At 42.1% G+C, this 27,712-nt stretch overlaps 1 protein-coding gene across 2 annotated transcripts in view; it reads left to right on the forward strand.

Annotated features, from left to right (window-relative positions):
* The window catches only part of RHBDD1 (rhomboid domain containing 1), a 121,887-nt gene that overhangs the window by 50,346 nt on the left and 43,829 nt on the right, over positions 1-27,712 (forward strand). For both annotated transcript variants that reach the window (XM_044241723.1, XM_044241725.1), the window contains exons 4-6: positions 11,046-11,134; positions 14,576-14,632; positions 21,191-21,334. In XM_044241723.1, coding sequence (XP_044097658.1) covers positions 11,046-11,134; positions 14,576-14,632; positions 21,191-21,334 — 290 coding nt within the window. The remainder of the gene's footprint in view (positions 1-11,045; positions 11,135-14,575; positions 14,633-21,190; positions 21,335-27,712) is intronic.

Genomic DNA, 27,712 nt, shown 5'->3' on the forward strand with positions numbered 1-27,712 from the left:
GCCGGGGGCATATTCAGTTCCTTGCCACTGGAATCTCTTCATAGGTTAGCTCAGAGTATGGCAGGTTCCTTCATTAAAGTCAGCAAAAGAGTCCACTAGTAAGGCAGAAGTTACAGTCTTACATAACACAGGAGCAGAAGTGGCATGCTGAATGCCCTTTTGAAGCAAGTGGCAGGTCCCACCCATGTGCAGGAAGAAAGGATTGTAAAAGGTAATGAATAGCAGGAATCAGGGGTCCTCAGCTCCCATCCTAGAATCTGCCCACCACAGCTTCATTCTTCACATGCAGAAGCTCTCCCACAGGGAGGCAGAGTTGACCACAAGCTCCTGTCTTACATAATCTTAGGGCAAGTGGCAATTCTAGAGAAAGTAGAGCAGTTTGTCTCTTCAGCTTCTATAAATGCACCTGGAACCTACCAACTGGGTTTCCTGGCTGAACACGTTAGAAATCAGTTCTGGCAAACTTAACCACAAAAGGAATAATTGGAAGGCTATTGCTTTCTAGAATTGTTGAGAATACTGAAGCACTGGGCTGGAAACACCTGAGAGAACTGGATGGATCCCAGACACTGCTTCCCTGGTCTCTTATCACTAGGTTCTCAAGATTCAATGCATGGTGTATCTCCTTGGGCAAGTAGAGGCCCTCTGCCTGTGTATGAGCTGCAAGGAAGGGAGACGAGGGAATATCTACCTGCCCTGGGGCTCTGTTGGAGGTGGGACTATTTCTTTGACCATGGCAGTGCTCTGAGATGAGCTCATTTGGGTCTCATGGCTTCCACAGATGTTTAGCCTAGCAGGTTGCACTGCATACATGGACTCTCCTCTCCTAGGCTCTTTTCAAAACTGTGTTGCTGGTGGGACTGTGTTCCTGTGCCTTCTGGGCTTCCCAGCAGACCTGCTGCAGGAGCCTATGTGATCTCAATGGCACACCCAGGTCTCGTAGTCAGGCAGTTAGGTGGGGCATTCCGAGTCAGAATTTTGATTCAGACCAGATTTAACCACAAGTAGAATTTAGTTTTTCTGAAATTGTAGGCTAACTTTATGATCCAGTTTTGTTTCCCAGTCTTTCTGTTAGATCTATGGATTTGGGGATTACCTTAACTCTTTACTGTTGTCATCTTTGGCCATGTGTATATGACTTTCTTGGATATGTGTGTACACTAACTGAATTATCGGGTTTTTATAAGTCCAAAGAACTTGTAAATCTTTTGAAGTAATATCACATGTTTCCTTGCATGAATTTTCCAAGTCATACTTACTCTCTTGCAGCTTTACATTAGAATATATTAAGAACAAGTTACCAAGAAGGGAAACAGATGTCACTTCTGTGGGGTAACTTGTAGGGTAAAGAGTGTTCCTTATACTGAAAATGTTTTTCTTAATGGCCTGTTATGGCAACTGTACTCTCACCATTAGAATTTGACCTTTGGCTGAGATGAGTAGACCTCAACACATTAAAATCACCCAAGGAATGAACAAAACCAGAAAATAACCAAAGAAAATAACATCAGGGTCCTACGTCTAGAACAGTTTTGAAGACTTTTCAGGGGTGGAGTCCAAGGAGCTTTAACTTTTAAACCTCTTTAAGAGATTCTCATGTCCAGCCTGGGTTGAGAAGGGGCGAGAAACAGTGGATCTAGCCTCCCTGCTAGCAAGGGCAGCCCGTCTACTCATGTTATGGTGGCTGGGAAGAATGTGTAGAAGTATTTCCATGGTTCACAGTTGAGCTCATTCCCTGGGGCCCTTTCTTCCTTGTGTGTCCCTGTGATGACCCCTGTTAACCAAGGTCATTTATGCCAGTCTCTTCTTGCAAACTCAGAGAGCCCTGCTAGCAAAGGGCCATGGAATTTCCCAGTATCCACACTGCTTCTGCAGACCTCTCCATAAGACTGAGCTCCCAGGAACATCTATTTGCTTCATAACAGTAGCACATGTTAAAATCAGGCTATAAACAATCCAACTTCTCTTTCATTTTATATTTACTTTCTGGAGGTGATGTGCAAATAATCATTCATGTGGTATCCAGAAATATTTTTGTCTACAGTAATAGCAGATGGCAGAGCATTTTTCACGCGCCAAGTTGCATTCACTCTTCCACAGTGCAATGTGGAAGTGATCATGGCCCCTTTCAAATATTCTAACTCCCCATGTGCCTTTCAGTCATGGTGGGAAGTTTTCTTGCATATCAGTTCAATATGTTGTAGATTTACTTGGAATCCTTGGAATTTGTACATAATATAGTCACATGGGAAGTACTTTGAAAAGAAATATTTTTGAGGCCTAGTGAGCTAAGGTCATCCATTCAACAAACATTTAATAAGTATTTGCTCTGTGCTAAGCCAGTGGTTTTCCACTGGGAGAGGTGGCTTAGTTCCTACGAAGGAGTTGGAAAATTTGCTGGGTTGTGTTTTGTTATCATAATGATTAGTTGGGATGCTACTGGCATTTGGTATAGAAGGGCCAGAGGTCCTAACTGCCTTACACTGTGCAGGACAGTCGCCTATGAGAATGATCCTACATAACTCCCCTCTCCCCACATCTGTCGAGAGAACATTTATGTAGGTGAACAAGCTGTTTATGACTATCTGAGCCTAAAACCTAATTATGCTTTTCATATAAACCCAAAGATGTGTGTGTGTTATGTGTGTGTGTGTGTCTGTGTGTGTGTGTGTCTGTGTGTGTGTGTGTCTCTGTGTGTGTGTGTGTGTGTGTTTTCTTGGCATGGATTTAGTATACAATGACTTTTTCCAGGAAAATTGTAAATTGAATTGTAAATGTAACTTAAGGGAAAATGTACTTCACTCTTTTTGGAATCAAAAGTCATTTTCCCTCACATAAAGTCTTGTCACTGATGGAGCCCTGCATGGGGTCTTTGAGTCACAGAAAGCCCAACTGTATCTGTCTGAATTTATTCTTCCAACCTACATCCAGATTCCATACATCAGGGTAAGCAAAGGATTATTTTCTTTGTCTTCTGGTGGTATTATGTGTAAAATCATTCCTATTGTTCCATTGGATCACCTGTGAAAATTTTTCCTTACATTACAGCTTGGGTATTATGTTGAGTTGAGATTGTGTTTGTGTATGTGTCTGTGTTTTAAAAAGGATATGTTTATAAATTCCATTTCAAGAAAACCAAGGGAGCATTATGGCTCATTGGCTTGAGCCATAGGGTTGAGGGCCATTAGATTATGCAGCAGGGCAACTTGTAGATAAGTCAGCAGCCGAGGAAAGACCTGGATGCTAGGCAAATGCAGAGGAGACTTTGCAGAAACCAGAGGATCACCCCCTACCCTGTCCCATGGGAACAAATATACTGGCCAAAAGTATGACTGGGGAGGCTGTTTTGCTAGGGCTTAGCTGGGTGGAGTGGCGGGCAAAGGGAGTCAAGAAGGCGAAAGCATAGCTTTTGCAAATGGCTCAAGCTTGGGGGGCAATAGGGCTGGGAGCTAGAGTAGAGAGCTAAACCTAAGGGGCAGACAGAGTCATGTGGAGGATGCAACAGGCCTTGCTTGTGTTTTATTTTATTGTGTTTTATTCTTGCTTGTGTTTTATTATTGGTAGCACTGGAGAGCTACCAAGAGGCTTATGGGTTGGGAGGAGGCTTGCTCATTAGAAACAAGTGGTTGTCATAGCCATGAACCTGAACTGGGCTGGAGCAGGGCAAGGGGGTCTGAGCCAGGGAGAGACCTGAGCTAAGACCCTGGCACCTGGGACAGTTGGTGAAGGTGCACTTTGGTCCTGAAGCTGTGTCAGACCCAGGCTTCAGTCCCAGGTAATCTAACTCCAGTTCTGTGTTCTCAAACACTCGCCTGGATTACCTCAGAGGCTGGGGTGTGCGTGAAGGTGCATGCCACATGGAGAGAGTTTTGGCACGTGATAGCTCCTGAACAGTGAATATGGGAAATGAGGTCATGTGACATGTCTGGCAAGGAGAGGAACCCAGGCCTCACTTCTGTAATTGCATTGACTCTTTTCATGTCCCTGCCCCAATTAAGTGTGTGTGTGGAGGGGTGGAGGTTGCTTATTTATTTTGCATGTACAATAAAACTTACCTGTTGCTTTCAGCGTATTTGGCACACCTCTCATTTCGTTTTGAAAATCTGAGTAACCACAACAGACTCTGAAGAAACTGAGTAATCCTGCCGAGCTACAGATTTCATCTGGAGTGCTATTTAAAAACACTTGCCGGTGCCAAGTGGGGGAAAGCATTCTTCACGATTTACCCTAACAACAACAAAAATATTTATATTTATCCACCACTGATGAGAGTAATACTGGTTTTTAAATGACGGCCTTGCCCAATTTCTGTGCCCTTTATATTTGAAAAATAATAATGCAGTTACTAAAACACTAGTATAAGAAATTTGGAAAATAGGGGAGTGTTACTCCCCCCCCGACACACACATTATCTGTGCTATTTTAATTTATTTCCTTTAAATCTTATTTTTAGGGGTGCCTGGGTGGCTCAGTGAATTAAGCCTCTGGCTTGAGCTCAGGTCATGATCTCAGGGTTCTGGGATCGAGCCCCACATCAGGCTCCCTGCTCAGCGGGGAGCCTGCTTCTCCCTCTTCTACTCCCCCTGCTTGTGTTCCCTCTCTCACTCTTTTTCTGTCAAATGAATAAATTTTTAAAAATGTTTTTAAAAAATCCTTAATTTTAGATACATGTGTGTTTGTATGTGTATAATGTGTTTTATGTTATACACATAAAGATATATTATAGTGTATACTGATAGTCCAGAAATCCAATAAAGTGAGATATAAGAGCAATATTTTGAACCATCCTTCCCCTCCATTTCTAACTTAGTACCCAACTACCTACTCAGTATGATATTAGATGCCTTTACTAAGTTGTCTTCAAAGTATCTCTCCATAAACAGATCAGTACCAAGCCTTGTATTCTCCCCACCCAGGCCTCTCCTCTTCCTGGTCTCCCCCATCCCAGTAACGAGTTCCACTGTCCATCTTGTTGCACAAGCCAGCAGCCTAGATTTTCTCCTTCCTGCACCCCCCACGTGGAGTCCATCCTAGGTTCTTCCCCTTCCCTGCACCCCCCATGTGGAGTCTATCCTTGATTCTCCCCTTCCCCCACTCCCTCACGTGGAGTCCTTCTGCACGTGTGCTCCCACCAGATTGTAAGCTCCATGAGGCAGTGACCATATTTGTCTTATTTATGTAATAACCAGTCAGGAAGTATTTGATGAATGAACGGATGCGAACCAACTCATGAAATTCTCTTGCTGCTGGGCTGAGGAGCATGGAATTGAGAGTCAAGGAGTCGTGTCATCTGTTCTCTTGGAGGTGTCATCTGTTCTCTTGGAGGCTCTTTTGCAGAAGATACTTTTTCTCCCTTTGCAATACCCTTGTTTTTCTCCAAATTCTGTTTGTCTGGGACTCAAAGCAAAGTCAGTGGTCAGCTCCCAGCCCTGGGCTGGAGGTTGGTGCCATGCTTAATAAATCAACGTGGATATTAGAGGTTGCATGGCCAATACTGCGGTGCCTCTCTTGAAAGGAGGCAATATAATATTCCAATATAATATTGGAAGAGGGATAGTTTTTACTTCTGCAGCCAAAGGTGGCATGAACGGGGTGTGCCAGGGAATGCGGTAAAGAGAAGGAGCATATAGACCAAGTCTCTCCCACATTGTCATTGCCAAAGACACACAGTGGCGTGGTGGTTGAAGAAAGCATCCAGGACAGAAACCAGATGGTATAAGAACAGTTTATCTTGGGAAGAAGCAAATCCTATCAAGGTCTTTCCTAGTGGCATGAATGTTCAAAGCCTGAAAATTTCTTACTATGTCTTGTTGTTGTAGTGCCAGTTTATTAAGACCATTGATTAAGATCCCCAAACAGTGCAGAACCTATGATCAGTGAAGTCCCTGCCTGGTATAAACTGCTTTTACTGAAGGAAGTTATGTGACATATGATACAATAGACCACTTCTAGCTGACTGCCTCTTCCCTTACCTTGTTCGCTTGCCTTGTCTAACACTGTGTCTCCATCAAGTTACGTCCTTAATGAGGCCATTTGCCCTGCATACACCATGAGATTATGTCTTAGATTAATACATTTTCTGCTTTCTGAACTATCCCTGAGATGGCAGCTTCTTCAGCTGTGGAAAGAATTTGCCATTTAGCAGAGGAGGACCTTTATAGCTTGTCACAGCTTTCAATCATAGCTTTCGCTTTTGATTCTTTAACAGTGGCACATGGGAGCAGGAACATTTTGCATAACCACTTAGCTCAACCTTCCAAGTCGCCTCTGAAAGGAGTGAGGAGCAGTTTACGCTGGCATGATAGGAAAGAACACTCTGTACTGGTGTTAATAATATCTGCATATAGTTTGCATAACTGAAATCCACAGTCATCTTCCCTCCAGCTTTATTGCAATATATTTGACATGTAACACACAGTAATACCTATAATAGCTTCATCTTAGTTTTGCTCCAAAATTACTTTTCTCCCATCACTGTCCCTTATAAGTAATGTGTACCAACATTGATTTGATTTTTCACTTCTTGCTTTTTTCCTTTAGTCTTTTTTTTTTTTCCCTACAAACACGAATTGAACCCCCATTCTCTGTCCGTGCTCTGTCTCTGGTGGTCCAGAGAACAAAAAATGACGGCCGAAGGTTTTTCTGAATTGTAGAAAAACACGAGACCTCAGATGGAGAAAGCACGGTGAATCTCAAGAAGGGTAAAGAAAATAAATCTACAACTGGAGTGACTGTAGCGTAGTGACAGTGTACCCAAAATAAGGAGAAAGTCTTAAAAGCCAAGAGAAAAGACAGATGAGTGACTGTCCAGCTTATATGTCTCAGCAGCAGCACTCGACCCTATACCTATTGTTCAAGGAGGAGGCTGGCGTAAAGACCTTTTCAGACATACAGAGAGTGGCAGAATTTTCTACCTCAGACTCGAACTGAAAGAATGACTAACAGTCAGGCTTTAGCAAGAAGGAGATTGAACCAGGAGTAGGTTATCCCAGTACAGAACAGTGGCGCCTCAGAGACTGGGCTCATTAATAATCATCTAAACAAAATGGCTGCCTCTGTCTGAAGATTTGAGGACAAACAAGATGTTTTTCCAACTGAGTATGTAGCTACTTAGACTTGGCGTGGAGGTTTGGAATTCTTCTGTGTGTGATGGATGATTTTTACTTCAGGCAAGGATCTGGAATTCAAGCCATCCATGATCATCTTAAAATTATAGGTGACATAGTTTGTGTATGTGTAATTTTTCTACAGACAGGATTCATTCAGGTTTTCATCAGACATTTTAAGGGGCTTAGAACCTGAGCAAGCTTAAGGACTACTGGATCAAGATATTGTCCCTGTCGAAATGAAATTACATTGGTACCTGCCCCGAAGTTGAGGAACGATGATCTGAATTTGAATATAGGATCTCTGTGGCACTCTTGAGACCCCAGACGAATGATACTTCTTCTCCTTGTCGTCCATCTGCGCAGTGCACAACCTGTGTGACTGTACATGGGTACAGTGTATGTTACCAATCACAGTGAGGATTTGATTATAGCTCTTAAGATTTCTGAAGGGAGTCACTATTGAGCTCTCAGAAGAAATAAAGCTTATAAGTGATCAATTTGGGGATATAATGATAGATTTAGTGCTGCTGTTTTGTTCAAGGAGAGCGTGTTTTATGTAACACATTGTCCAGGTATGTGGGATGGGGAGGGGTGTTGTGTTTAATCACTCTCTCTCCTGATGAGATTTGATACTAAAACAACGATTAATTGGTGACTGTGCATAACTTGTGTTTTTATAATACAGCCATAATGTATGCTAGAAATGTGCATTTTATATGTAATTTTACTTCCACTTCTCTGCTTCTTCAGTAGTTGTTTTTTGAGTGCCAGTGTCAGGACATTTACTGCATGAATAAGGCCATGGGTATAGGATTAAATATGGTGATGCTGTCCTTGAGGATTACTTCGAATCAGGAGAACAGGTGGCAAACCATCACCAAATCCTCAGTCCCAGCCTAAGACCCAGTCGGGTCCAGGGGAAGCCGCGTTCCTGAGAGCCTGCCACATGGGGATCAGCTGCGGGTGTGACTCAGAACAGTGTGCATGCTTGGAGGACAGCAGCAGGCTGTCCTGAACCACACAAACATTTAGGCTGTAGCTCAGGCACGGGCCTCCTCAGACAGCGCAAACATCAAAATGCTTGTTTTCCGTGTATAGTGATGACCCTAAAAGCATAGTCTGCTTCTGAAGCCATTAACGGTCTTCCTCCGAAGCCCAGGCAGGGCCTCCTCGTGCCTCCACAGCACTGAAGGGGCAGGGATGAAAACACCCTAGTCCTGGGACAGGGGCTTCCTGTCCTGCTGGGAAGGAGACCATCTGCAGTTCCATTTCCTTTCTGAAGACATGGATGTCCCTTAGAGGCCCAGGCAGTGGTTTGTCAAATGTTTATTAAAGGCACGGAGAAAGTTAATATGCCTCTTAAGATGGATTTCCTACTTCACTGGTGACATCTCCCTTTTTGTGTGTGTCATGTTGAGGAATTCTCCGTTTGGAGCAGATCATAGTCTCTTCTGTTTTAACAGAAGAAAACCCATATACAGCTTAAATATAGGGATAAGGACAGCTAGGGTTTTGAAATGGGACTTCTGTGAAAATTTGGAACATTGGGTGATAATGTAGTCTGGTCTCTGGACGGCCAGGTTTCCATCCCTGGTTACTTGCAATTACATTAGGACAATTAGATTCTAACTCAAACTTCTGCAGACTCATTTAGAGAGATAAGAAATTCATTTCACTGTATTGTACTCTAAATTGTAAATGAGGCTCAGGACTGATTGTTTAATAGGCTGGGGTTTTAAATTGAAATTTTCTCCCATGTTATTTTATATCTATATGATTCACCACAAAGATTGGTTTAAAAATGTTGATGCCATTTTATTCTTTTCAGTTAAATCGAGGTTACTATTTAAAACAAAAAGTATTCTGGCTGCGTTTTTTGTATCCCTCAAACTATGACTTTCTTTGCCATTCCTAGAACTATTTGAAGAGTTTATTACAGCCTAAAAATAGAGTAAAGTAAGCACAATTTTATTTATTTATTTATTTTTTGGGAAAAGTTGAAGAAGAGCACAGTTCATGCTATCCTTCCCTGAAAAATGGGAACCTGAGCATCTGATCCTATGTTTCTATTCAGGTTATACATACTATGAGGTAAACCTATGTGATGAAAGGAATAGCTCTCTTGAAGGAATGACCGTGTATGTGAAGCGTGTATGTGCCTATGCGTGGAAGCACACACACTGTCACTTGCCACGTGTGTGGACTTGAACTGTCCGATGGAACAAACAGCAGTGCCTTCCTGTCCATAGACAGCTGCCTCTCGTCTTTTCTCCGAAGTGTTTGTTCTGTTGCCTATTCTTTTCCAACTGGTCTTTTTGCTAGCTCAACAACAGGGAGAATGACTTGCGGCTGTCTTACTTGTGCTTCTCCAGGGCCTTTGCTGCAGGGGGAGAGGAAGGGTGTTGGCTCTGATTCTAGGTCTCCTGGGCTGGGTGTGGGGGGTGGGTGGGGTCCTCTTTATCAGGCCCCAAACTCCATCCCTGCCCTGTCTCCCTCGGTTCTCTTGGTTGAAGATGTAGTGGGTTTAGCTTGCCTTCAGTCCTGGGACACTTGGATCATTCATTCAGCCCATATTCGAGTGTCCCGTGCCAGGCGCAGCCGAAGAGCGTGCAGCACATATGTGAAAGCTGCAGAATTCACTGTGCCCCAGGAGTTTACATCAGCTCCTTAATAACTTTCAGTTGCTCCTACTTCTGGAGTGAGGGTCATTTCTGCAAGCTCTGGAAGTATTCATGCACTTGACCTTTTTTGTTTTTGCTTTTAGTCCCTAATGTAGCATAACAGATGAGTAAGAGGACATCATTGCTGCCCTCAGGGAATTTGTGAGAGAGACAGACTGGCAACGTGTAAACGTGTGTCCCGACCCAGCAGGCCGCAGACAGGCTACAGGAAATGCAGAAGCAGTGACTGGGGGAAGGTGGAAGCAAAGAGGGACATATCTTTGGGGCAGGGGTGCCTGCCATTCAGCTCCCCTTGTGGTCACCTGTGAGCATGGAGGGAGTCTGGCCATGGAGCAAGGAGATGGGCTACATAGGACACGAGAGTGTGAGAAAGGGATGAGCAAGGCCAAGTGCCCAGAGACCTCAACTATAAGCAGACGGGTCACTAAGTGTCCCTGCTTGGCGGTGACATGACATCCTCACTGTTCTGGAACAGCTGATAGCAGAGTGTGGGACGCACTGATAGCAAGAGTTGGGGGCAGGGAGCTGGCGAGGTGATTTTCTTTCATTTATCCTTTGTCTCATTTAACAAAGACTTAGCTGGGGCTTGCTTGAATCTCCAAGCTTAGATGCTACTTTAAGAAAAATGGAACCAATTTAATGCCCCGCTCATCTTTCAGGCCAGAAGTTTACAGTTTAGTTTCTTTTTGCTGAGTGACTGAAAGGTGCACATGAAGACAGCTTCTGGGAAACGAGTGTGGACAGCCCAGTGTCTCTGCTCTGCTGGGTTTCTCGTGCTCTTTGCCTCACTTGTCAGTGGTGGGTAAAAACACAGCCGTCTGCTCTGCTCCACGGATAGCTAGTGGGCCTCACAGTGGCTGGATAATTCAAGATGTAATTCAGAGAAAACTAGTTTCATTTATGTTTTGGGATAAGAGCCACAGAGAAAAACTGGAAGAACCAGAGTGGTTGTCTTGACCAAAGGCTTCCAGGGCTCTGAAGGAGCCAGCCTGCTTCTCTTGGTCAAGCAAGGAGATTACATCTTAAATACATGGTGGTTGTTAGTCGTTGTACCTTTTTTTTTTTTTTTCTTTTTCTTTTTTTAAGGTAGGAAACGTTCTTTGGACAGAGTTAAATGCTGCTCAGCATAAAGGACGTGCTGCGGAACAAAGCCTATAGACTGTGACAAATTAACATACCCTGGACTAATGTGAATACAGAATGTAGCTACTCAGAGGCAGAACAAACACTCATGAAGGATCTCCTTCTCTCCTAGGACTTCCTTTGCTGGGCATCTGGCCGGGATTCTTGTTGGAATGATGTACACTCATGGGCCTCTGAAGAAAATCATGAAAAAATGTGCAGGTACCAAACAAAACACCTTTGGCCTGACAACACATTGGAAGTTCATCTTAATTTTAACGGAAACAGGGGCAACCCCAGGTTTCCCTGTGGTTCCTCTTAGGAATTCACTCATAGGCTCTTTTTAAACCAAAAGCAAAACAGCTGGTGCTGTTCCTAACACTGTGCCAAAGAAGGGGTGGCAGACCCAAACTGTAAACCCGAAGCTTTCTTAGGAGACATAGCAGAATGTTTCCCTTCAGCAGTAACGGTACTCACAGAACACTGAGATTTTCTTGAAAATGCAGAGAACTTAAGTGGGTTTAAAATAATGTGTTCTTGGGTCACCTGGGTGGCTCAGTGGGTTAAGCCTCTGCCTTCCACTCAGGTCATGATCTCAGGGTCGAGATCAAGCCCCGCATCGGGCTCTCTGCTCAGCGGGGAGCCTGCTTGCTTCTCTCACTCTCTGCCTGCCTCTCTGTCTACTTGTGATCTCTGTCAGATAAATAAATAAAATCTTTTAATAAGTAAATAAATAAAATAATGCATTCTTCTGTGGAATTCCACGGATTAATGTATGTGTAAGGCAGAGGTAAAAAAGAAAAGGAAATCTGAACTGAAGTCAAGGCCAGGATTTGAAAGGAGTCCGGGTGAGCGTTAGGTTCCTGGAGGGCAAGATGCATATCCGAGTCCGCTGTCCTTGAAGCAGGGCTCCCGCTTTTACAAGTTTTGCTGTTGGTTGTTTGGTGTTTTGTTTGGCTTTTTTCCCTTTCAAACTGATGCTCAATGAAAATGCTTTATTTAGAAATACATGAATTTTTTTTAGCCCTCTTAATTTAAAATGCTATACTGGCTTTGACTTATAGGAAAGCTATTTTGCAAACACTTGTTTTATAGACCATATGAGTTCCAATATTTCATCTTTTATTCATGGGAAATCTTCTGAGACTATTTTACCTTTCCTTGAACCATAAATAATTTGTTTGAACAGTTTGTGCCGATGACTGGTATTCTTGAGAACCATATAATATTCATGATATTAGAGAGCTTTCTAGGCACTGTGCTGTACCGTCTTTATTAGTGGCTGTGTTCACTTTCAGATGATTTTTACAGGCTGTGTTGCATCTAAACACATTCCCATTTTCCTGCGTTTGCTTATTACTGCGTTTTCAACATGTGTGTTTGGAGGAGGCAGTGGGAACTGCATTTATTGAAAATGTCCAGTTCCATTATATTTTTTATACAACTTAATTATGGAAATCTAGTAATGAGCTTTGTTGCCCAAATGCTCACAGTACGAATAAAGGAAAAGAAATGATTCTTGGGAGTTTAATGTTTTCTTTCATTTTCTATGTTTGTATGAAGTTGAAGTGGTTTGTAAAGCTTTTGCAGACATTTTACAGAATTTAGGGAAGTATTTTGATTTTAAAGAGGATTTTTCCCCACAATTATACCATTTACACTCTTAGCTTTCCTCCTAAAACCTTGCCTGTCTTCTGTGGAAACTTACTTTTTACACCGTGTCATTTTCAAAGTAATCCAATACAAAATTAGACATGAGAAGTTGAAACAAACACTCACTGCTATTTACAAATATCTTGCAATCTCTCTGCTTGCCGTCCCCTCCCCTTGCCGCCCTGGGAAGCTGGAGAAAGTTCTAGAGTGACCTGAGAATTGAGGTGACACAGGAACCCTGGGAAAAGAGCCAAGTGTATGAAGCTGCTGTCTGACAGGTGCTGGAGAGAAACAGCATCACACAAGAGGGTGGGCCTTTTGCTCTCCACTGCCAGTCTCTCCCTTCAGGGCTGAATTGACCTTTGGTCCTACTGCCCTTTTAGGGACAGAGGAAGACCAGTAAGAACCGTGGCTCCCCTAGCAGTCTTGTTGGGGGCAAGACCTCTGGATAGCCAGAGCATCTCTCCTGGGACAGGGGCCTTCAAGGCCCTCAGTACCTTGAAAGGCAAAGACCCTCTTAAGTCAACAGGAACCTCTTAGGCACTGCAGAAAGAATTGAAGGGTTTCAAGGTTCCCCACATTCTGTTCCCATAGGGCTCACCCCAAACAAAAGGGAGTTTATTTTAACAGTTGTTTAGAAATCATTTGAAATGACCTTGGGTTTGTTTTAAAGAACCTCTTAATTGTTGGAAGGATCATTAGTTACTTTTGGCTGTTTAGGTCCTTTGGTTGATGGGTCTGTTTTTATGCCAGTACCATGCTGTTGGATTACTAAGGTTTTGTAATACAGATTGAGGTAGGGAAGAGTTAGCGTGGCTGCTATCAGCAGGACAAGAGATAACAAGCATTGGTAAGGTTTTGGAGAAAAGGAAACCCTTGTGTACTGTTGGTGAGAATGTAAATTGATACAGCCCCTGTGGGACATAGTATGGAGGTTCCTCAAAGAATTAGAATTACCTTAAAAAAAAAAAAAAAAAAGAATTAGAATTACCTTATGAAACAGCAGTCCCATATCCAAAGCGAAATGAAATCAGTGCCTCAAGATGTTCACACTCTCATGTTTGTTATAACATTATTCACAATAGTCCAGAGATATGAAAGTACATCAGATAAATGAATAAAGAAGATGTGGAGAGTCTGTGTGTGTGCATGTACATTTGTGTGTGTGTGTGTGTGTGTGTGTATAGTGGACTTATTCGGCTATAAAAATGAAAGAAATCCTTTTGTTTGTGACAAAATGGATGAAGCCAGAAAACATCATGCTAAGTGAAATAAGTCATAGAAAGACAGATACCATATGATCTCACTTAAATATGGAATCTAAAAAAGGTGAGCTCATGGAATCAGTGTAACAGTGGTTGCCAGGGGCCGGGGACATAGGAGAGATGGGGAGATGTTGGTCAAAGGGTACAAACTTCTAGTTATAAGATGAATAAATTATGGAGCTCTAATATACAGTGTGGTGACTACAGTTAATAATATGGTCTTGTATACTTGAAATTTACTGAGAATAGATCTCATGTTTACATGTGCACAGTACGGTAACTATGTGAGGTAATAAGTGTATTAATTAACTTGATTGCTGTAATCATTTCATATGTATGTGTATATCACATCATTGTGTGATATAATTTAAGAATTATATCACACTTTAAGATGCTTAAGAATTTTAGGGCGCCTGGGTGGCTCAGTGGGTTAAGCCGCTGCCTTCGGCTCAGGTCATGATCTCAGGGTCCTGGGATCGAGTCCCACATCGGGCTCTCTGCTCAGCAGGGAGCCTGCTTCCTCCTCTCTCTCTCTGCCTGCCTCTCTGCCTACTTGTGATCTCTCTCTGTCAGATAAATAAATAAAATCTTTAAAAAAAAAAAAAAGATGCTTAAGAATTTTAAGAAAATTCGTGTTACACTACCTGAATGCATGCAATTTTTTATTTGTCAGTCAGACCTCAGTAAAGCTGGGGTGGGGAATTTCTTACAGCCACAGTTAAAATGTTTGTTTCCCTTCATGTAGGCATTTTTTCTTCCAATATGCATTATCCCGGGCAGCAGTACCATGTTAATAATTCAGGTAAGTACTTTGTTTCACTTAATACATTTTATCTTAAAAAATCAGAGTGTGTGCCACCATCGAACTGCTGAGGGGTAATCCAGGTATGGTGTCCCAGGTCTTCTGCACGTGTGTACTTGGGTCACTAACATGCCTGAAAGCTAGAGGGAGCCAGAGCCCAGGAAGCGTATTTGGGTAACCTGGTAGAGAAGGCCAAGGAAGGAGAGAGCACTGGCCTGCAAATACTGTATGATTGGTATGAGCTCTCTCAGACATGATAAGATTCAGACTAGACCGAGGCCCCTTGCTTCTCAGTCTGCAAGCCCAGACTGTCTGCTGAATGCTGGAAGTCAGGTTTTCATCTGCGATTCTCTGCATTCCACCCCACCTACACATTCAGGAAGAATCACGCCTAACCTCTGAGGCTAAGATCGGCATTCCTCTGGTAGTTAATACCATGTGACTTAAAGAAGACAACGTATTTTTTTCTAGATGTCCTTGAAAATATGTTGAAGGGGCATCCTGTCCAAGCATCTGCCCTGTTTTAGACGAAGGCCCTTAACATGCTGGGGACGCTGCCCGGCAGTTCCCAGGGCCAGTTCCGGCAGACACGTGTTAGAGAACACATAGGCTATGGAAGTCTGGGTGTCTTTTATAGTCCTTCCACTGGAGAACTGTGGGATCCCTCTGGCGCTTGCTTTTAAGTCCTTTAAGGTGGGTCTAAAGTAACTTTTATTCTAGGGTTAATTCACTTTTCTGGGATCTCTCCTGAATGGTCTTTGGTCCACAAGGGCTCTCTGTTCTGGTTGGTTCTAAAGCTAAGATCTCCCAGCCCTGCCTGAGCTCCTGGAATCATTCAACTTGTAGCTCTTCATCCTTCTTTGCCCTGGTCCCATGCCTTAGCATTTCACTCACACATGCTTGGCTTAATAATTCAGCAAAATCTCCAGGCGACCCATGCAGGTTCTCTGAAGGTCTTTGCATACGCTTAGTTTTCTCCTTTGCTGTTCTCTGCCCTGCAAACTTCAGCTCTGCTCTCAGAGCCTGTGGCACCTGCTTGTGTCCCCTGTGCCTACCCCATAGTCAAGAAAGTACTTGAAGTACAAGAAAAAACCTTCAGACCCCTTTTCCTTTCTCTCAAGGTTCAGAATCTTGCATTGCCTGTGACACAATGTCTGAAAACATTCGTTTCCTATATGTTCTCCAGTTTTCTGCCTGGCTATGGCGGAAGAGCTAGTCCAGTCCCGGTTACTCCTTCTGGCAGAGGTCCGGTTGCGTAGCTTGAGCGCGGCACACGCAGTGTTCAGCCCGAGAGGGAGGACAGGAGGGTGGCAGTTCTTGGAGGTTATTCAGAGGAGGTGGAGGGCAAGGTCTTGAAGGAATCAGTAGAAGTCAAGGAAAGCAATGGGGGAGGAAAGGGCTTTTCAGGCTTTTATTAAAGGGCCCGTAGGAGATTATCCAGAATGTGCGGGAGTGCCACTGAAGGGTTTAATCAGTGGAGTGATACTACTGGAGTTACATTCAAACTCTGTTTTTGATGTAGTTATAAAGGCTTGGATCATGATTATTAACCCTGGCTATATATATGGAAGGTTTTTATATATATGAGGAGGGTTTTTTTTTTTTTTAAATATATCCATAGCTTGAATTCATCCCAGACCTATTAAATCAGAATGAAGTTAGAGACAGGGACTTGGGCTTTTTTTTTTTTTTTTTTTTTTCCCCTAAAGCTTCCCAGGTCATTTTAATGAGGTCAAGAACAAAAATCATAGGCCTAGATGATGGGGTTTAACGAGACTTGGGGGCCACAGAAATGAGTACTGTTGGTGCCTCAAGAAAAGCCGCACTTCAAGGCTTTTGCCTCTGCTACTTTGGATGATGAAAACACTAGAAACGTCATCTGGTACAGGAGAGGAACAGTTGCTGGACAAGGCCAGCTCACCTAGAGGGTAATGATTAGTTATTGACGAAGCTTTAAATATACTCATTTGGAAGAGCATCTGTTCCTTTTGGTTGTCGGTCCTGGACACCAGCTTACACTGACTTAAGTGTAAATCTATGTGACTAGGAAGAGGTGGGTTGGACAGGAAGACCATACTGGTTCTCTCTCCCATTGTGATTTCCCACTTTTTACTCACTTGATTCTCTCCACTCCTCACGGAACAGGGCCCCTAACACCTGGCAGTTGGTAGAGAATAAAAGACTTCTCGCCTGGTTAATTTCTTAAATCCCTGAAAGTAACAGAAATGTTCTTCTGGACAAAGAGTATAAGAACATACCCATGCACGGATATACCTTAACCTGTCATAGATTCCCCAGTCCTAACGTCTTGTGTGATCTCTGCGAAACCGAAGTTTGAAAATGTGAAATCATTTGGCTAATGTCACACAAATAGTGATAAAACTGGGACTGAAAATGCAACTCACTGATTCCTAGCCTCTTCTTTTTCTGTATTACAGGGATCGGAGATGGCCCTTCTCCTGATTTATCCTTTCAAAACAGGGCAGTTCCCCTTATCGTCTCCCCCCCCTCCACTTTTTTGGCATTTATTAAAAAAAAAAAAAAAAGTAAAAGGGAAAACCTCCTTTCCTGCTTCATATGGAAGGGGCATAAGCCTACCAGACACAGACCACAGGATGAAAGGCCAAAATAAAAACCCCTTTTACCTTTCTCTCTTAGCCCCTGTAAGATTACAGTATGGATATTCCTTCCTCCGAAGTGACTGGATTTCTTCAAAAGCAGAACTGTGTAAGGGCCGGGTGGCCGTGCTAATGGTCATGTAGGGAACTTGTATGAGAGCCTATGGATCTCTTACAAGTAATGATTTATTCTTAATATGGCCGTCCTTAGCTGGAAGAGTCTTTAGAGGTCAAAGAACCTCATGAATGTTTAAAAGGCTGTTACCAATTTTTCTAATCTTGGTGGTGTTTCTTGATCTCTTTTGCCATGAAATCCTGGTATGTGTATAAGGAACAGATGGAGTAGTTAATAGAATAATGATAACCAGAATTTCTTTTACTACAGAGCCAAAGTATATAGCTACAAAAGAATATTAAACTGCTATTCATCACAGGATATAATTTAAACTTATTTATCTTAAGTGTTTGATTATTGGGTTTTCCAGCCGTGTTTATTATGAAGATTTAAAAATATCTGATTGGGACAGCAGAACAGCTGAAGTTTTTTTGTCCTAGCAGACCTGCTCTTATTATAATAGATATTGGTAGGAGTTTTGGTCTTCTTGATGATTTATGACTGATGATATAGAACGTTTAACCACACTAGTCTTTTGGACTTAACACACTGAAGCTTTCCCTTTTATCCCCCCCTATGTTTTGTCTGACAAGTACCAAATTAGGTTTTATAATATTCAGATGTTTAGAGTTGTAGACCTTGTTTCATTAAGGCCGTGCTGGTTTTTTTTTTTTTTTTAATAAGAAATAACATGAAGAAAAATGTTTTTCTGTGTCAAGAAAATATTGCCTCAAATTGTAGCAAATTTACCTGGAAGTTCAAGCTCTGTGGATATGTAGTATTTCTGGTATCTGTATAGAAGGGTATTCAGAGCTTTGCAGTTATTCTGGATTTTGAATGAGCTGAACATTTTTGAGGGTGGATGGGTAGAAGTGCTGCTTAGACCTTCTAGAAAGGATGAATTTCCACGGGGGTTTAAAAGTGGTAATGAGTCATATGGGAAAGTGCCCAATATGCTTTTTTGTGTAGCAGTAAAATAACTGGCACTCTTAGGGAATTGGGCAGCCTCTCTGTTCAGGGATTGCTGAAGCATAACATGGTATTTAGCGACTTATCCGTAAGTATTCTGTTATGTTTCGGAATGGGTGCCCCTTTCTTTTGTTCTTTGTGAAGTACACATAATGATTGTATTTTACCCATTTGCCCTTATATGAAAGGTTTATTGTTGTTGTTGTTGTTTTGGTGGGAAATCTAGAAAACAATATTTGTAGCAATGTCATATTCTTTACTCTTAGGACATAAAACTTGCTGGTAGGTGTTCCCCAACATAACAGTGGGAACTAATTTTTTTTTTTCATGGTTTGTTGAGTAAGAGACCAATTTGAGGAAGGTGGTCAATTTTTAAATTTGAATCCAGATCCACTTCAGTCCTATACTATTGCGAGGATTTTAGAAATTTACTTATATCCTTTCCCTGTTCTAAATATCATGATGTTAATATTCTAATATGGGGGAAACAGGAGAGAGAATGTGAAAGTTGGCTTACTGGAGGTATTTAGTAAATTCCCACCAAGTTTTTGCTACTTTAGGAGCAAGGCTTGTCAGAATCAGTCCCCCAAATCCTGAACAATTTTATTTAATGTTTATTTAAATTATTCGCTTTGTGACTGTCAAGGACATTGTAAAATATTACCAAGAAGGAAGGGTGTTGTAATAATCAGTAAAAACTGGGCTCTGAATAGACTGCTGTTGAAAGAAGATGTGCAAATGACCAATAAACGTATGAGAAGATGCTCAATATCATTAGTCATCCAAACCATAATGAGATTGCACTTAAACCTATTAAGATGGCTGTAATTACAAAGGTAGTAAATAGAGAAATCTGAACCCATTACCATAGCTTTGTGGAAATGTACATTGGTACAACTTTGGAAAACATTCTGGCAGTTCCAAATGGCTAAACAAAGAAGTTCCCTATGACCCAAGAAACCCACTCCTGGGTACGGACCCAAGAGAAATGAAACACATATCCATATAAAAACTTGTCCATGAAGGTTTATAGCAGTGTTATTCCCAAGAGTCAAAAGGTCAAAATAACCCCAAATGCCTGTCAATTGATGGATGTGATATAATCATGCCTGGAATATTACTTGGCCACAAAAAGAAATGAAGTACTGATTCATGCTACAACATGGACCAACCTTAAAAATATTATGCAAAATGAAATAAGCCAGACACAAAACACCACATGTTCTGTGATTCCATTTCTGTGATTGTCCAGAATAGGCATAGCTATAGAGACAGAAAGTAGATGAGTGGTTACTTAGGGCTGGGAGGGATGGGGGACGATAGCTAAATGGTATAGTTTTCTTTTGGGGGGTGATGAAAATGTTCTAACACTGATTGTGGTGATGGCAGATCTCTATAAATATATATGAAAAGCCATTGAGCTGTACACTTTAAAATGGTGGATTAAATAGTATGTCAGCTGTATCTCATTAAGGCCACTATAAAACATAATCAATAGACACATATAACATGACAAATACTATGTAAATATATATAGTTACATTAGATTATCAGCTGAAACTAGATCAGTGTGTTTTATTATCATTTCATTGTTTATATGAAAATACTTTTGGGGTGCCTGAAGATTTTTAATGGAAATAGTTGAACTGTTCCCTTTTTAATCTTGCATTTTATTTATAACCAGCACAAAGTAAACTTTAAAATAGCCTCAGGACCAAATCTTAACTAACCAGATTCTGTCCTACAGTGTTCCTTTTTTTTTTTTGTTGGCTTGATTGTGTGTGTATGTGTGTGTGTGGTTTTTTCCTCCTGTAGTCTTAAAGAAATAAGAAATTTAAACTCAGGTGTGTACTCAGTTGATGATATGGAGACCTATGACACAGGACTCAAAGTAAAGGGTAGGAATGTTCATCAACAACAAAAAGCACATTAATTAAACATTTGCAGACTCATCCCCAAAGGGTATGATAATGAAGGAAAGAAAGAATAAAGTTAAACAGACTCTTACAACTCTTTCATTACATGAAAATTAGATTGGTAATCTTTTGGGGGAAAAATTCTCTTCCAAACAAATTACATTAAAGTGGGCAATTAAAGAAGATATAAGGAATAAACTCAAACCACCTTAAAAAGATTGATGAAAACACCTTGCAAAAGTGAACTCTGCTCTGTAATTGACCCTCATTAATTGGATATGTAAGTCTGATACTTTAAGCAGTCTTTAATGAGCAGGTTGTTTCTTCTCTCATTTTATCTAGCAACCAATTTCTTGAAAGTGCTGTTAATAGAAACTATGTTCTTTGACATAAAATTATAATTATAGAGACATCGCCTTGTATATCAATGTAATTATTACTGTCCAAAGCATCACACCCAGCACAGAAATCCTGTGGTCTCTGCATTAAATGTTAGTCTGCCTTTCATTGTATGCATCCACAAGACAGAAATGGGCTTTATCAACTATCATTTCAACCATTGCCTTCACTCCAGTTAGGACTTCACAGGGAAGTCACTCCAAGTATTGTATAGCTCTGAATCCACTCCAGATGAAAATAGCTCATACCAGCCCCTCTCCGGTACCCCTCAGACTTTGTAAATTCAGATCTTGTTCCTCTTCAGCATGTAAGGACTCACACACGCATGTCCAGTTCCATGCTGGGCGCTGTGGGTACAACAGTAATAAGACTGTAATTGCCCATGCTCATGGAGGACTTTTCCATTTGTCATCTTTCCTTATTTTGAGGGTTATTACTGTACTCAAAATGATGATATAGATTATTGTCTTTGCTTACAAATAGGAAGAATGGAAAGAGTGGTACGTGGCTGTGTTCTATAACCTTTTTCTTGTGCCTATAGGCTACTCCAGATATCAGGATTCTTACCAGTATGGATGGCAAACCTACTCTGAAGAAATACCCAGAAACTATGATGCCTACACAGCAGGACTGAGTGAGGAGGAACAACTGGAGAGAGCATTAAGAGCCAGCCTCTGGGACCGAGGTAGGAATGTTGCGCCCTTCACTTAATTTAAAGCATACCTCATATGGTGAGATGGTCTGAAAAAAGGACTATTTGTAGCAAATTAAACTTGAAATAGTTTATAAAAAGGATATGTAGATGAAAAAAAATGTGTGCAGATTGTGATTACCGAGAATGGGGTGTGATACCATATTCCCAGCAACCTAAGCTAGTAAGGTGCCAGACTATGTAGGTATTGTTAAAGTTGGTCTTTTTATAGGCCCGCGGCGCTCCTCAGTGCCTTGGTGTTGCAGTTAAGAAACCTAAAAAAAACTGAGGAGTGTGAAAAAAGGTTTACTTTGGATTTCATATCTACAAAGCAGGCTATATGTCACTGTATATATCAAAGAGTTGCCCACAGACCTTCCCCAAAGTCATGTGGACAGCTTGGTAAGAATTCAAACTTAGGGTTCTACTCCAGACCTGCTGAATCAATCTCTTTGGGGGCAGATCCTAGGAATTTGTATTTTCAACAGGACTTCCAGAAGATTCTTTTATGGATTGATGTATGAAAACCACTGCATTTATCGTGCCACTTTTGTGTGGGTTTGACTTGCTACTGTTGTTATGGCTTTAGGAGTGACGAAAAACCATCTGTTCATTCAGTAAGCATTTACAAAAGTCTTGGCTATGTTTTGCGGTCTGCGTTGGGTTCCATAGGGAATACAGAGAGGTAAAAGATGTACTCTCCCTTGAAGAGTTCACAGTCTCAGGTAGAGGAGATGCCTGCGAGAGGCCACAAGGGACAGATGACCATAGTATCAGGTGCTCGGGTGAGTGTGCTCAGCTAAGAGAGGCTCAGGCTAAGGGCTAGATGCAGGCAGGAGGGGCGAGCTCTCCCTTCACTAGGCCTGCCAGACTCTCACAGAGGACTGGGACCTTCAGGAATGTGTCAGGTTTACAGAGATGTGGGCAGGAGTCAGTACCACACAGACAGGGAAGTGAGGGGGCCGTCAGCCAGCCCTCATTTTGGAACAGGGCCTTAAGAGAAGAAGGGGAAGAAGAGTGGAAAGCGAGGCTACAGCCTGATCACAGAGGTCATAGAATCAAGGAGGCCAGGTGGAGAAGGGACCCGCTAAGTGCTGGAAGTGCCAGTGGAGTCCTGTGTGTGGACGTGACATGATCAAAGCTGTGCTTTAGGAGTCTGGCGTCGGTCATTCCACAAACAAGGACTGAGCACCTGTCCGGGGCCCCGGGCATGGCGCTAGATGCTAGGGATGAGTGCATTATGACCACGTGGCTTCTGACTTTGAAGAACACGGTCAACACCAGCAGCATGCATGGAGGTAGCATGACGGCGGCCATCTGAACAAGAAATCAAAGTCCAAATGAGGAAGGGGGGTACGGGATCTTGGGCTGGCCCTCGTGCTAAGGTGTCTGCAGTGGGTCGTGTGGAGCTGGCTGCCCGGGGTGACCCCACTGACTTGCCTGAGTGACTGTCGTCGGAGGCGATGGTGGAGGTGAGGTCACACACCCCACCTGGTCCAGCAGGCTGGTGAGGGTCATCTGCCAGGCTTCTGCCCCAGGGTTCCAGGAGAGTAGAAACCAGCAAGGCGTGTGCCAGTGCCCCACCAGTGCCGCTATATTTTGCCACCACACAAGTCACTGCCCAGACTCATGGGATTCAGTAACAGACTCCGCCTCTTCATGGCAGGAGCTGCAAAGTCACACTGCAAAGAGCATAAATAGAAGGAAAGGTAGAGAATTAGGGCCATGCTCATAATCATTTTATTGCATATACTCAATGGTTTACTAGCATCATGATCACAAGCAGCATGCCTTAGCCTTTCTAGAGTTGGGGGTAGGGCCCCAGAGCCTGTACTAAAATAAATTGTCATGGTTTTATTCCTATGCACACAGTTTAATCACCATTAGGCGAGGCAGGAAATCTGGGACAAGTAAGGTTGGAGTGAAGCTACTGATTATGGACTTTGTACCAGACATCGTTTAGGAACACAAACACAGTGGGAGAGAATATTTTGAGGTGCTGTGACTATTCTGAATCTTATTATTGTGGTGGGTACAAAACTCTGTATTTGTCAGAACCCACATACCTGTACATCACAAAGATGGAATTTTCCTATCCAGAAATTTTCAAGAGGTAAATAAGAATTAATAATGAAATAACTGGTGGTCCTGCAAAGACCATCAAGGACTACAAAAAGCATCACTTAGAAGGTTCCTGAGATGCAGGACAGTGATGACGTGTCATGTCATGGTGGAAATGCTAAGAACAAAGGGAGAGATGGAGAGATGGAGAGATTTGGCAGTCAAACACTTGAATGCCGCACTCAAGCTCAACGATGTTATCCGGGAGGCGGCCTGTTGGGTGTCTCCCAGTATGATGTGGTATGAAGAGCACAGCATCATGTTCTTGCTGTGACGTCTTCTCACTACAAGTATTTAACCTAACTCCGAGTCTTCCAGTGTAAGCATCAATATACAGGAGCTGCGTGGGATAGAGGAACAAGCTGAGTAACACCATCGAGAAATAATCAGATAAAACATGGGATTTCTACAATTCAATGAGAGTGGTCGCCTGGTTGGGGCTGGGGGGTTGGTCCATGTCAAAAAGAAAAAAAAAACCAGGGTGTGGTTTTGTATTAAAAGGAAATAACAAACATAACATGAAAAGCTTGAAAAACTGACTACAAAACCTTTTTATATAAAACGGGAATTTTGTATTTGGGCTAGGTATTAGAAGTTGTTAGGGAGGTAATCAGACTTCTTGGATGTGATAATGGTATTGTGGATAAGTAGCAGAATGGCCCTTATTCTTGCGACGTACACGCTAAAGTATTTAGAAGCAAAATAATGTGATGTCTGCAACCTGCTTTGGAAGGTCAGCCGAAACGACCCTGTCCTCTCTCTCCCCATCCCTCCACATGTATTGCATTCAAATAAATTTGGAAAACACTGCCAAACTACGAATATAGCAAACTAGACCCCATTAGAAACCCAGAATGGCACTGGTATTCTGATGATTCTAATTAGTTCTATAGTTAGGAGACCAGTTTATTAAATTAACATTTTCTAAGAGCCTATGGAACTAGTTCCAAGAAAACTGACCTGAGGAGACTTTGTGAAGTACATTATACAGTAACAGGTAGCAGCAAAGGAATTAGCTTTATAAATTGTTTATATTAACTTTAGTTTTATTTTCTTTGAAACACTTTGTGATTTCCTTCTTAACAACAAGAAACCAAAGAGACATTGTTTTAAAAGCCTTAATACTTTTTTGCCTTTGTTTCCCTATGGAAAACAATACTTGGTTTGAGTTTTATTTTATAAAATTCTGACCATATGTACATACTATTTTGTACCTTTCTTAGTTTCTTTCAGTGTTAGGTTGTAATCAGATTTTCATACCACTGAATGTTTGGAACATACAGATCCTCCATGTATTATCTTCGATTTATACTTAAGTATGTTTTTTGGAGGGGAAAGTATGCTATTTGTAGCTAGTAATTTAAAAAAGTTGTACGTTGAGATTATTTTTTTCCTCTTCTTTAGCCTGTTGACATATGGAATTATTTTGATTTTCAAAGGCATTCCCAGGATAAGGCCCACCTGATTGTGCCATTTTATGGCCCACCGTGGTGAAAATGCCCCGTGCCCCCAAAACAGACCTGTATTCTGCTCTGGTTGGGTGGAATATTCCTTACACTGTAATTAGATTGCCTTAGTCTAGGGCACCTGGTCTTCCAGTTCCTTCTGATTATCTACTTGTTCTGTTGCATACTGCATTTTGAATTAAACAAACTGCTCTCAGTAATATCAAAGCATATTGTTGCTGTGGTTACCCTCTGTACGCCAAACACTTTCAGAGCCCTCCAGTGTTACCTTGTTTTTTAGGGTGGGGTGGGGGCTGATATGCTGATGAGGTTTACTCAGTGTCTGCTTGACCTTGGATTTCAGCCCTTCCACGGTGCTGCAGCTTGGGTAGACTCTCCCTCTACTTCATGCCTCTCTCCTGGGCTACCCTGCTGCTGCTTCTCACTCTGGGCTTTGCGGTCAAGGGACGGGAGGCAAATGGGGTACACTCTGATTAGGCCTTGATCTTAGTTACTGGGTGCCTCACTGGAGGAGGTGTGGCCTCCAAGGTGTTCCTGGTCCTCCCCGAGGTTTAGAGGTCCCTGTTTATTTCCCTTTCCCCTTTCCTAAGCTGCACTGGTTTTCACCATTTCTGTTAGGGAAACAGTGGCTTTTGCTTTTCTTCTGGGCACTGGATGTTTTTTGTTGACCAGGAAAGAGAAGAAGGATCTGGCCAGCCTATTTTACAAACGTTTCCCGCAAGGGCTGCTGTTCTTTCTCCTAGGACTGAACCAGGAAGGACAAAAGATGCTTTCTGGGCATGCTCACCTGTCCCTTTTGGGAGGCCTCTGCCCACAGGAGGTTCTGAGAAGAGCCTAAAAGTACGTGTGAATTCTCTTCTATCATAGCCCCAGTATACTTTGTGATATATGTTCTCTGAATACATCCTGTGTTCTCTTGCTAGTTCACACTCAGCCTTAGCAATTTGTTCATAGTTTTGGCTAAATTCTTTGTATTAGTGTCCACTGGAGTCTGAACTAGGTGAGCAAGTGCTCTGGTACCTTTTCAGACCTCTGTCTAGTTAGTTGTCCAGGTGTTTGAGCTCCGTGTTGGGTTGAGAAAAAGTCACTAATTTGCAGATTGTCTTGCATTTATGTTTATCACAAGAGTGATGCTCTTCCTAGCTTTCTACACCCCAGAGGGAAGCTGGAAACATTCTTTGTTCTTCATCAGGGTTTGAATCTGTTATTCTTAGTACATTTATTTACTACCTTTTATTTTTTTAAGTAAAGAAGATCTTTCCCTCATGAAGTAGGTAGAATTGATAGCCCTTTTTAAACAGCCTCGATAAATGCTTTATTTTTTCTCTTTGATTTTCAGTTTCCAGAGTAAGATGTTAGAGTAATAGAGTTATACTGAGATTTACAAGGGCCCACTAATAGAAATTCATTTGGTAGAATGCCAGTCCACCAAGAAACCTCCAGCACCAATTAGTTTCAGACTGTTCTTTAGTTAAATACATTGGAGAAGTGTATTAAAGAATCGAGGTAGCACCTTTTTTAGTTCAGAACTTGCTGTTGTCAATATCCTCATGGTACCTGGCCGTACAGGTCCAGAGGCTCATGCAGGGCCTAGTAATACCAAAATAACCTTTGTAGAAGAAGTCTCAAAATCCCTATGATTTCAAGGAACATGCACGTTTACTACTATCAACAGAAATCTTGTCTTGTTCTGTTGGCAGTCTCCGCTCTTATAAGCAAGTCCAAGAGGCAGCTGATACCACAATAATAGAAAAATTTTGGAAAAGAGCCATCTCTTTCTTTGAGTCAAAAGGCAGATGCCAAGTAGGAACATTAGCTCATTGCATTTTCCTCTCTCCCTTCCCCCACATCCTTCCATGTATAATTTGTGCCTTTTTTTTTTTTTTTTAATAGCCTGCCACCAAGTTCAGCTGGTGGCTGGGTACAAAGCTGTGTCCTTTTCAAGTCCTCTCTGCCAGCCTGGAGCATGTGTACTGGTTAAAGCTGGAAATTACTTACTTACTGGCAAGTGGCGTAACTTGTGCTCCTTTTCTTAGACTCTTCTGCAAGGCAAATGGCCACAATCACACTTTGGCGCTCTTGTGAAAATCGAGCAGATCTGTCATCTCCCCCTGCCCCCACACTGTACAGTTGGGGTTGCTGGTTAGCCATATGTGAAACTATGGTGGAATATATTACAAAGGTCTTGGCTTCAGAATGATACTGGTTGCTGCTTTGTCTCTCCGTCTTTGGATGTGAAATTACCAGGGAAGCCATTTTGGAAAAAAAAATATTTAGGTTCCAAATTAATATCTAGTGCTTTTTTTGTTAACAGATGATTTGACAGTATCTTTGAATCTTGTTTAGAAGCATCATGTGTTTGTAGGGACCAATTGAGACACATTTTAGGTAAAAAAATAAAAGAGAGAGAGAGAACTACTGTACATTTTTCCTTTTACTGAAGCTATACCAGCGTATGTAAGAGCAGCATTTGTCTTGTTTCTTTATTGTGTGGACATTTTTGAGAAAAATGAAATGCACTGTGTTCATTCTCTTTATCTTTCCTGGCGCAGTACAAAGGGAAAACGATGGGAATGTCAGTGGCCTGCGTTCGGTCCTGGCTTATTAATGAACTAGCTTCACTTGAGGTGTGAAAGACCGAATCTAACCAGACCTTTGTTTTATTATTATATTTTCACGAGAAAGATGAATTGGGTACTCTCTTCCTTTCCCATTGTCCTGTGGTAAGGGACTGAGAAGGAGGGGTATAGCTAGGAAGAGGTGGAGGCACTGGGAACTGTCAGGA

Source organism: Neovison vison, chromosome 3 (genome assembly GCF_020171115.1).
Source record: "Neovison vison isolate M4711 chromosome 3, ASM_NN_V1, whole genome shotgun sequence".
Taxonomy (NCBI): domain Eukaryota; kingdom Metazoa; phylum Chordata; class Mammalia; order Carnivora; family Mustelidae; genus Neogale; species Neogale vison.